We start from the raw sequence: 12,343 nt of genomic DNA on the forward strand, positions 1-12,343 counted from the left end.
ATTAAATCTGAGTTTTTTTTAAAAAGTGGAGTTTTCAAAAACTGATAATTTATTTTTATTTTTCTAACTCAAACCCCAGAATTTGTAAATGCTAGTACAAAATACATCAAAATAAAAGCATACTGGTTTTTATAAAACATTCAAAAGCAGTCTTACCTGGTCTGGGGAGGGTTTATGATTGCTTTGATTGGAGTGGGAGGATCTGAAGTGATCATCCTCATAGTTGTCGGCCATTAGCTTCATTCGATTTTGTGTCTAAGAGAAAATGATTCATAAGGTTAAATTTAAATAAAATTTCTCCAATATACTGTAAAGTAACAAGAGCTTTAAGAATGTCATAAGAAAGGATAAAATTAATCCTGTCTCAAATAAAATAAATATAGGATTTCTGAGGATATTGGGAGAAAAATAGTTTAGGCACAGCTATAGGCTGAATTGTGTCTCCCCCACTCAAAATTCATTTTGAAGCTCTATCCTCCAATACTACAATATTTCGGAGGTATTTAAGATTAAATGAGGTCACAGGGGTGGGGCCCCAATCCGACAGGACTATGGCCTTGCAGAGGAAGAGAATATTTCTCCTTGCAGCCTTATTCTCTTCTCTGCCATGTGAGAACATAGAAAAGAAGACGGCTTCTGCAAGCCGGGAAGAGTGCTCTCACCAGAAACTCAATCAGCCGGCACCTTGCTCTTGGCCCAGACTCCAGAATTGTGAGAGTAAATTTCTGTTGTTAAGTTACCCCAGTATATGGTATTTTGTTATGGCAGCCTCAGCAAACTAAGACAGGCACCTAAATTGGTATAGGGATTTGATGGGGAAGAGTAATCTCAAATTAAGCACTTTATGCAATCCTTGTTTTTATTTTTATTTTTTAAAATAAAGACTGGATTATACTCTACATAGGTTGGGACTCTGTAACTATTTTTCTTTTCAGTTCCTGATATACAGGACCTATCTTTCTATGTTACTGTAAGAACTACTTACTCTTTTTTTTTTTTTTTAACAACTATTCCATTTTTTGGAGATGCTATAGAACATACAGATCATAAGGGAAAAAGTTACTATCTGTAAATGAAATGATTATACACCTAGAAAAATCCTAGAGAATCAATTGAAAATTATTACACCTTACGATAAAATTCAGTAAGGTGATCAGACAGAAGCTACATATATAAAATTCAATCTTTTCTTTAAACCATCAATAAACAACTCAGGTCTGGAAAATAAGTCAGATTCTGAAATCTTCTTTGACCCTAGACTAGAAGAAATTATTATCCCATTGCTTTTTCTCCATGTTTACCAAAAAGGAAGACTGGATTGGTGATCCTATTTGATTAATTTAAGCCCTGAATAAACGAATTATATATATAAAACATTTTAGAGATTCCCTTTGCAGAGCAAGCAATTCAGAAAATGCAGGGTGCACTATACATAAAAATCAAACAACAACATATACTGCACTAATAAAATATTGTTGGAACCTGAAGTTTTAAAAGCATTAAAAATAAATTTGCGAGTATCGCATAATTTTAAAATGTTCACTGTAATCTGAAAAAAAATCATGTGTAAATCTCTAAGGACAATGATAATTAGTCTTAATATTTAGGTGTATCCAGTCAGCCTCTTCCTATGCATAAAAAGTGACATGCTCTTCTGATTTATTTTCTATTTCTGCTACAATATGGCATTTAAAAAATTATATCTTACGGTATATTTTGGTATCTGGTTGGACATACCATCTTTCCTCCCCACCCAAAATTCGATTAGGTATCTTTAACACATTTTCTTTACTGGATGAATTAAAAACATTTTGTCTAGTTCTACAAAACACTATATAGAGATTGTTCTTCAGTATTTTTTCATGTAATGATGCCTGAGCAAGGGCTTTAGAGCCAAACTGCCTGGGTCTGAATTCTAATTCTGCCTCTTCCCAGCTGTCTAAGCTTGGGCAAACTACTTAAAAGCTTTGAGCTTCAGTTTTTTCACTTTTACAATGAGAATAACACTACTTTCTCCTCATAAGACTGTTGTGAGGATTAACCAACTGACTTAATAAAAGAACTTAGAAAGCTGACTGGCAAAAAATCAACACTCAATAAATTTTGGCTATCATCATCATTATAAACATTTTTAATGTCATTAAATATTATTCTAAAATCTAATTTTAACTGGCTGCATAGTATTCAGTTGAATGGATGTTTAACGAGTCCCATATTATTGGGCATTTAGGGTCTTTGTATTTTTACCTAGTAATATATGGACATTTCTAAGCTAGTTCTTCTCTCTAATATAAAGTGAAAGCAAAGAACATATGTATAAAAAATTATCTGTAATATCAAATTTGTCTTCTGAGATAACTTACAGTAACCTTGAAAATATATAGGGTAATTTTTCTTATGTCACGTGGTATTACACGACAAATGGAAAGTTTTCTGCAAAGCAGCTCTTGGGAAAGGGGAACGGAGATTGGAAAGGGCAAAGCAGTAGAACCAGAAAGTGAGCGAAACATCTGCATGTCATTCATTTGGATAAGAAACTTCTCCATGTCAACTTTAACAGGAATGTGCAGTGAAAGTATACTTGGCTAGTTGTTTTCTTAGAACATGACACACTTAATCTTAAATACCTGATACCCAGGGTAAGTTTAAAAACTTTAAAAGAACTAATAAAGCACACACAAATCCACTTTCAAGGCAGAGTGTATTTCAAGTATTTCTTAGGAATGAGTATGAAAGCCTTCCAAAGGAACTGATCACAGTAAACAGATAAGACCAAAGAGCACTCATTTGATCCATAAAAGTGAATGAAGACATAATAAGAACTTCTCCATTTTTAAAAGACATGACAATTATTAAAGTTTAGTATTCCTATGTCTAGTATTCAGAAATTTGCTGTGAAGCATTTTCTCTGCATAGTCATGAGGTTGAACACTTTGCTTTAAAAGGAGCTCCTATACTATTCTTTTCTTAAGGTAAGACCAACAAGCAAAAGGAGTAAGTCCTTTACATTTTACTAGCATGACAGATACTTTATATCCAAATATTTTCCCTCTTCAACCATGCCATGTGCATGTGCAGATAGTTGAACTCCCCAGTCCTAATAACATAAAAAATAAGATTGCCTGAAGGAAGGAAAAAAAAAAAACTTGCTGAAATAAACTTTAGCTGTAAGTGCATCATCTATGTACACAGGCAATACATATCCTCCCAGAGAAAAAGGAGCTCATTGTTTATTCTGTTAATCTTTTCTTCTAAGACGAAGATGGCAGTGCTAAGACGAAAGTGTTACAGAAACTGTATTTCACAGAAAAATACTTAGTTAAGCTAAGGAATAGTACATATTAGTTATCTGAACCTGAGTATTAGAAGAAAAAGTTTAAATTCTGATCTGAGTTACCTAGTTGTTTACTAATCTTTGCTTTTTGGTTTGTGATAGTGCTATTAACCTACCTAAATAAGTTTTAGAACTAATTATACTTAGAAACATTGAGATATTTTAGAAGACGTTTCATAAATAAATTTTAACCTTACTAATCTAGGTTTCTTCCAATTATGAGAATATATAAGAAAGTATTAAAATTATTTCCACATATAAGTGCTAAAACTTGGAAATTATTTTATTAGAGTGCGTTTTAATTAAACGTTCATTTTACGTATTGGTATTTAATATATATAATAAAAAAGGCATGATCTCCTTCAATTTCAATTAGGTGCATCAGATTTAGTGTTGGTTATAAATTTAACAAAATCTCAAACTATTTTTGAGCTTTATTTTAAACATTTCATGAAAAAATACAAATTAGTCATTAATTATTTTCGAGTTATACTATGTGTCTGTCATTTCATACACACTTGACTAACGATTATCTTTCTAGCTTGGAAGTTCCTTTTCCACTGGTTAAACGACCTCGGGAAGAACTCACGAGAAGCAGGGCAGCAGGAAGGAGATGGCAACAGAATTAGAATAACTACTGAATCTAGCCCAATGGCTGTCACAGTTGGATTACCTTTACATTCTATTTTATTATCTCAATTGGAGTGTAAGGTCTACATTAGAAAAATGTGTCTTCTTCTGATTTTGTTTTGATTTTGAAACAAGTTAGTGTGGTCATTTAATTTTGGTCCTGATTAGTATTTATAGCTTACTGATGAAGTCATGAAACTTACCCGGCAAACACTTTTATTATGCACCAAGAAAAATGAAACCATAAAGAATTGTGGCTGCAGAAACCCATAAGCTGACCAATTCTCCACATAATTTCCATGTTATTTTAAAAAACTTAATTATTATTTAGAATAATTTGGCATATTTATATGGTACAAAAGTTTATAATAGTAAGTCTGCCTCCTAATCCTGACAGCTCTTCTGCAAGGGGCTCAGCACAGTCACCACTTTCCTGCACGTATTTCCAAAGATTTCCTGACATTCTATGGTTACACAAGTGTGCACAAGCACGTGCAAACATACTTTTCCCTCCAACAAATGGTAGCACGGCTTATTTACTATTCTGCATACTTTTCCCCACCTAACTACACCTTGAAGAGCCTTCCATATTAGTAAATAGCCGCCTCATTCTCTTTGCTGATTTGCTGATGCACTTAGATTATTTCTAATATTTTGCTGTTACAAATAACGCTGTAAAGAATAATCTTGTACATATGACAAACTGACAAAATTAAATTGCCAAGACTAAGTCTCATTGTGTTATATATACCACTGTTCCTCCAAAGAATAGCTTTCCTCTAAGGTGAACGCCTAATTTTGTTCGGTCCTATGGCTGGAATGGTTATAAAGTCCAGGTCCCTAAGACACACATCTGGTTTCACAGAAAGGTTAGAGGGGCGCAAATGGTAAGAATGTATCTAGTGTATTTTTACTTATATAAAAAACAATGAACGACAATAGCATTAAAATGTACATAGCTGTTAGAAATATTTATTCCTATTTGATACGGAAAGGTTGAACATATTCGAATATGGTATTTGTACCTACTTTAGTATTTCTGAGGCTTGTGTATATTATGGTCTCATTATTGGTAAAACATCTAAGAGTTATAGTTGTAGGCTCTGTTTATCAGCCTATAAAAGTTTTTTTTTTTAATACTTTGATTAAGACCTAAAGGGACATCAGATTAAATCAGTTAAAATTATACTTGTGACACAGAAAATATGATAGAAATAGTTTGTGAGGCTCTTTATGAATCAGAAGTCATTTTTCCAAACAGTGTCACATCTTCATAATGAAGAAAAACACAGAGGACAACAAATATGTCACCATGCATAAAGCATTGTGAGCTCCCCTTTCCTTCCCTAAGTCTTCTCGCCATTCTAGGTACAGATTTTTTTTTTTTTGGTAGGTATAGAATTTTAGGGTTACAGTTAGGGTTGAGGTTAGGTTTGAAGTTAGGTATAAGGGTGAGGGTAAGCATTAGGACTATGCTAGGGTGTAAGGTTAGTGTTAGTGTTGAGGTTAGGTATAGTTTTAGGTTAGGGTAAGAGTTAAGGTTGAGGTTAGGTTAGGGCTAGGGTTAAGGTTACTGTTAGATTTAGGCTTAAGGTTAGGGTTAGGGTTGAAATTACTTTTAGAGTTATGGTTATGGTTAGGGTTAATTTTGAAGTTAGGAATAGAGTTGAGGTTACTGTTAGGTTTGAGGTTAGGTATATAGGGTTAAGATTAGGGTTAGGTTTAAGATTATGTATAGGTTGAGTTTACAGTTAGGGTCCGTATGGTATTTCTTATCTCCATGAATGTAGTCATTTTCACCAAGTTGCTCAATATAAAAATCTCATTATCATTCTTGACTTCTCCTTTCCCACTAATGCCTACATCCAGTCTAGCCACAAAACCCCACTGATTCTGTTTCCAAAGATTTTCTCTGTAATTAACCACACTACTTTATCTGCTTCTTTAAATTGATGTCAGTTATCTTCCAATAGAAAATTTGATCCTGACACTATCCTGCTTTAAAAAAAAAAAAAAATCTGCCCACTGGCAGCCACTGGAGTCCAACCTTCATGATGAACAACATATCAAGGCCCTTCACTATCTGGCCATATCCTGCCACTCCAGTCTCATTTTCTCATGGCTTTTGTTTTTTCTTGTAATATATTGAGATTATATTATTCTATTTTTCTCCTTTACTCTAAATCTAAACATTAAACCATCCCTAAATTCTTAAGAGAAACTGTACTTAGTAATAGTATAATATTTTTATACATTGCTGAATTTGCAAATATTTTATTTAGAATTTTTGTATCTATATTCTTAGGTAACACCGGCCTCTAATTTTTTGTATTATCTCCAGATTTAATATCAAAATTATACTAATGTCATGAAATAAGTCAGAAAACTCTCCTTTTATTGCATTTCTTGGAACAATTGTTATAAGGTAAGAATCATTTGCTGTTTTGATTTTGGTGGAACTTATCTCTAAAAACAACTAGGCTTTGTATCTACTGGTAGAAAAATTTTAAACTGACAATTTGTTGGTTTTAAGGGCTACTCAGGTTTGGTACGTTACATAATTGGCACAAAGTCCACTCTATTTTATTTTATGATTTTAAAAGTATCTTTTGTGGCAGTATATGTGTCTTCTCCTTTTCCTTTTCCAAATACTGTTTATCTATATCTGATATCTATTTTCTTAAACAATCTGTCCCCCTATCTTTCATATCCAATTGTAAGTCTCCAAGAACAAGTTTTTGATTTTGTTAATCTTCTCTATGGTTTGTTTTATGTTTCATTAATTTCTTCTTTGATTTCTTCCTTTTTTTTTTGGAGGGGTGGTTTACTCCAATGTTCTTTTTCTAATTGCTTGAGTGATGCTTAGTGCATTAATTTTTAATCTCCTAATCTGCATTTAAGGGTAAAAAATTTCCCTGAAGATCTGCTTTAGCAATATCCCACAAATTTTGACATATATTGTTTTCACTGTTCTAAATGTTTTTTGAGTTTTCTTTAGGATTTATACTTTGACTTATGAATTATTTAAAAATGAGCTTTAAAAATTTTCCAAATGTATGGAATTAAGTTGGTATATTGTTTTTATCAATTTCTAATTTTACTACATTATATCCAGAGAACTTCATCAGAATAGTATAAATTCAGTCATTTGTTACACTTGTTCTATGATTTAGTATGGGATTGCTTTTTATAAATGTTTCATGTATGCTTCCAAAGAATAAATATTTTCTAATTGTTGGGTACATGGTTCTGTATGTACCCATAAATAGATTGTTAATTGTGTCTCTTATATCCTTTTCTGTTTTTTTTTCATATGCTTGATCTGTTAAATTTCTCAGTATAATTGTGAACTTGTGAATTTCTCTTTTTAGGTTATATTCTTGGGTCCATAGAGCTTCAAGTATGTTATATCTTTCAGGTAAATGATTCCTTTTGTAATTATGTAATTAATATTTTTATACCTAACATTGATTTTCTGCTTTAAAGTCTATTTTGCAATAGTGATAGTGCTCTATTGGCTTCCTTTTGGTTATGTCTGCCCAGCAAATTTTTCTAAAAACCATTTTACTTTCATTCTATATCATTTCATTTTAGGTATGTTTCTCAAAAATAGCATATTCATTCATTCTACAAATATTAAGTGTCTGACATTGCTCTAGGAACTTTGATAAATGAACTAGTCCCTGGCCTTATGGCATTTACACTTTATAGAATATTGACTGAACTTTAAAATAGCCTATAGCTGGATTTTGCATTTTTCCATTTATCTTCAATAAAATTTAACCGATTTATATTTAATGTATTACTGATATTTAGATTTATTTCTAATATTATTTTTGGTAAACTATATGGATTTCCCCGACCACCTCTCTTCCTGACTTCTGGTAAATGGATCAACAAAATTTTTACTCAATCTTTTCATTATTTTGAAGTTTTATCTTCTATTTCTATTACATGACTACTGACACATAATATTTTGCATGTATAAGTTGACGAGTCCAAAGTTATCAGATATTTATTCTCCTTCCTTTATAATACAAAGACTTTATATACATAATATTAGGACTGGCCCCACTTACTATTTATTATTTTTATCACTGTTTTTAATCCCTCACAAATTTTGTCAGTTATTAAATTAATGTTTATGCTCAATGCTTATTTAGATTTGCCTATATATTCGTTCTTCCCATCCACGAGTAGAGCTTCTGGCATCTCATCTAATTTCTGTCTTACTCCAGGAGTTCATTTTGAATAAGTGAACATAAATGATAAACTCTCCATGTTTGTCTGAAAATATTTTGAATGCAGAATTTTTACATTTGCAGTTATTTTACTCAACATGTTGAAGATATTTATCATCCCATTCTCTTATGCCTTTTATTGAATTTACTGTCAAATTTTTGTATCTTTGTAGGTAATCTATCTTTTCCCTCTGGTTGCTTGTAACATGTCTTTCTCTTTGATGTTCTGAAGTTTCTATCTGTTACACTGACCTTGTGCTCAAGACTTTTGCTTTTCAGTTTGTAGTTTCATTTGATCAATTCTGGAAATACGTTTTTATTTTAATATTGTCTTTTTAATTTTCTTTATAATCTTTCTTAAAATCATATCAGATGAATGTTGTACCTTTTCAGTCTATCTTACATGTCTTAATCTCTCATATTTCCTACCCTGCTTTATCTCTCTATGTTGTATTTTGGGTAATTTCTGCAGTGTTACCTCCCAAATCATTAATTCTCTTTTTGGATGTATTAATTTGTCCACTAAGTTGTTAACTGAATTGGACTTTTTTTTGGTTTCATTTCATATTGATTATTTGGCAAATCTACATGAACTTTTAAAAATCAATAGATTTTTTTCTTCAATGCTTACTATGTACCAAACACTATTACGAAAGCTTCAGGTAGTTTAATTAACTTAATCCTCATAGTGACAACATGAAGTAGGTACAATTATCATTCCTATTTTATAGATGAAAAATCTGGGGTACGGAGAGCCATTCTAATACAGTAAAGTTCATTTGACGAATAAGTCACAAGGATGGAACTCCAGTACAGTTTTGCTTCAGAGCCTGTACTCTTTTTTAGAACTAAAATAACTGTTTCATATTGAGACTTTCCAAACATACACAAAGGGAAAGATAAAAAGTACCCCCATATATCCATGCCCATCCTCAAAAAACACCATTATATTGCTGTACTCATTTCCTTTATCTGCCTTCTCTTCACTTGCTGAGTTATTTTTTCCTTTTTTAGAAAAAAACACTTTTAATTTTGATGGAACAGGAGATTCAAATGCAGTTGTATGAAATAATATAAAAGTAGCCCAAACAACCTTAAAATGGAGAACAAAATTGGAGGACTCATACATCCTGATTTTAAAAGTTACTACAAAGCTTTCAGTAATCAAGACAGCATGATATCGGCATGAGGATAGAAAAATAGATCAATGGAACATAACTGCAAATCTAGAAACAAAGTTTAACTTTTGTAGTCAAGCAATTTTTGACATGAGTATCAAGATAATTTAATGGAGAAAGAATACTTTTTCCCTAAAAATGGTGTGGGGACAAATGGACACCCACATGCATAAAAATGATATGGCCCTCTATCTCACAACATAAAAGAATGAACTCAATATTCTAAATGTAAGAGCTAAAACTATAAAACTCTTATAAGAAAACATAGCAGTAAATATTCATGTCCTTGAGTTAGGCCATGATTTTGGAGATATGACATCAAAATAGCATAAGTGGCAGAAGAAAAAGCCAAGTAAATTAGACTCCACCAAAATTAAAAAAAAAAAAACAAACTATGCTACCAACTATATCATCAAGAAAGTAAAAAAACAAAAACAAGAACAATCCACAGAATGGGAGAAAATATTTACAAATCATATATCTGATAAAAAACTTGTATCCAGAACTCTTATAACTTAATAATAATAATAAAGAAAGACTCAGTTAAAAGTGGGTAAAGGATTTGAATCGACATTTCTCCAAAGAAGTAATGCAAGTAAGCAATTTGTACAGGAAAATACATTTAACATCATGAGCTATTAGGGAAAAGCAACCAAAACCATGATGAGATACCATATCATGTCCATTAGGATGGCTATGATAAGAAAGACAACAACATGTGTTGGTGAAAACATGGAGGAATGCTTACGTAATGCTAGTGAGATTCTAAAGTGGTGCAGCTCTTTGGAAAACAGTTTAGCCGTTCCTCAAAAGGTTAAGTACAGAGTTACATACAGACCTAGCAATTCCATTCCTAGGTACCGACTCAAGATAACCGAAAACATATTTCCATATAAAAAATTGTACACAAATATTCACAGCAGCATTATTTATTTGGTAAAAAAGAATAACCGAAATATTCAATAACTTATAAAGGAATAAATGAAACAGTTTATGATGAATTTATTCGCCTATTAAAAGAAATGAAGTACTTATACATGCTATAAACATGAATGACAATTGAAAATACTATGCTAAGTAAAATAAGACACACAAAAGGGTACACATTATATAATTCTATTTATATAAAATGCCCAGAATAGGCAACGTCGTAGAGACAGAACATAGCTTAGTAGTTGCTAGGTATGGGAAAAAAAGAGAATAACTTAATATGAAGAATTTGAGCATCAAAATCAATAATGCTTTCAATTTATTAAAACATTTGAATATATTAATGCTACAATATTTATATTACGAGATAAGTACAATCAAGGCTGTATACCTTAAACTTACATAATCTTGGGTCAAATATATCTCAATGAATATATAATAATCTACAAGATTGAATGATACTAAAGAAAAAAAGATCCTAAAAATTAAGAAATTGTGGTGATGTTTATATATCCCGGTATTTACTAAAAACCATGTCTTGCATACTTTAAATGGGTGGATGATGTGATAAGTAAATTATACCTTTAAAAGGTACTTAAGTAAATAAATAATAAAGTAATGTATGGTCATGTGAGTAATGTTTTTGCTTTAAAAAGAAGTAGGAAGAAAGAAAACAAAACTAATTTGTTATCATTAAAGTTTGCAAGGGTGCGCGCACGCACCTGCACACACACGTGCACGCACACACACACACACATTTTTTCTGCCTTCTTATGAATGAAATTTCAGGGTAACAAATTAGCTCCAGTAGATGAAGGAAAGTTAACTACAAAATAATTTCTGTTAATAAATGCAGAATGAATAATTGCCCTGAGGGTTTTTTATATATCAGGGTTTCTGTGTCCTTTTGACATTACCTCCATTATTCTTGCGTCCTGGCAAAGATGTGCTAAGTTCATCTTGTACATTACTTGCCCCAGATTTGGAATCAACCATTTTCCAAAGAGCTTGTTCAATTCAGTGGAAAGCGATAATGTGGGTATTGAGTACTCACAGCTGCTAGATTATTACTGCTTCTAGGCTCTTTCAGTAGGAAATACTTTTTTTTTTTTTTAAGAGGGAGTAAATTATGAATTAGTAGTATTTTCAATTCAGATTTCAGATATTAGACCTTAATCTTCGAGAATAAATTTTTACTTAATTTCTTTGATTTTATACTTTATATCTTTTTTCTCTCATGCTGAAAAATCTTCATTCCTAACAATAATAATTACTTGTTATTTCTTTTCAAATAATTCTTTGAAAATACCAACACCAATATAGTTACTATCAATATGCTTACTATAAGAATGAACTTTAAAATTTCTTGGCATTTTTTTCTTTCTCATTGGAGTACTGAGGATGTACAGAGAAAAATCTGTATTATATAAAGCTGGTTGAAATACTTCTTTGCTCTATGTGGCTATGTCAACAATTAATCTAATATATTACTAGATTCATTTCTTTTTATATATTTTTAAATTTCAACAATTGCTTCCCCCTTTCTAACCTAATTTTATCTGATTATGTAAAACATTCATATGATTCTTGAGTCAAAATTATATAATTATATACATTCAGAGAAGACTTGGTTCCATCCCTGTCTCCTCTATTTCCCTTCCTCCTTTTTATATGTAATTTTTGGGTAAAGTTTTGATTTATCTTTAAGTTTTTCTTTATGCAATTGTAAGCAAACATACACTCTCACAAACATTTATGTATTTATCGGTTTTTCTTATGTAAAGTAGATATTAAATACACTGCATCTTGCCTTTTCATTTAATGATAAATTCTAGAAATCACTCCATATCAATAGAAGTTTTCTCATTCCTTTCTATATTTCTTTCTAACAGAGTAGTCCACTCTGTTAGATATACTATACTCGATTCAACCAATATCCCACTGTTGGACATTTGGGCTATTTCTCATCTACTGCTATTATAAAGTACTGTAAGAAATGCTACAATAGCAAATATTTAATTACCTTGCAT

General features: G+C 31.4%; 1 protein-coding gene across 15 annotated transcripts in view; it reads right to left on the reverse strand.

Annotated features, from left to right (window-relative positions):
• Positions 1-12,343, reverse strand: part of ERC1 (ELKS/RAB6-interacting/CAST family member 1) — a 467,374-nt gene that overhangs the window by 75,133 nt on the left and 379,898 nt on the right. For all 15 annotated transcript variants that reach the window (XR_004955596.1, XR_004955594.1, XR_004955595.1 and 12 more), the window contains one exon: positions 157-255. Coding sequence is in view for 12 of the 15 variants with exons in the window: in XM_036236315.1 (XP_036092208.1) it covers positions 157-255 (99 nt within the window). In the remaining 3 variants the exon portion in view is untranslated. The remainder of the gene's footprint in view (positions 1-156; positions 256-12,343) is intronic.

This window comes from Rousettus aegyptiacus, unplaced genomic scaffold (genome assembly GCF_014176215.1).
Source record: "Rousettus aegyptiacus isolate mRouAeg1 unplaced genomic scaffold, mRouAeg1.p scaffold_m13_p_2, whole genome shotgun sequence".
Taxonomy (NCBI): domain Eukaryota; kingdom Metazoa; phylum Chordata; class Mammalia; order Chiroptera; family Pteropodidae; genus Rousettus; species Rousettus aegyptiacus.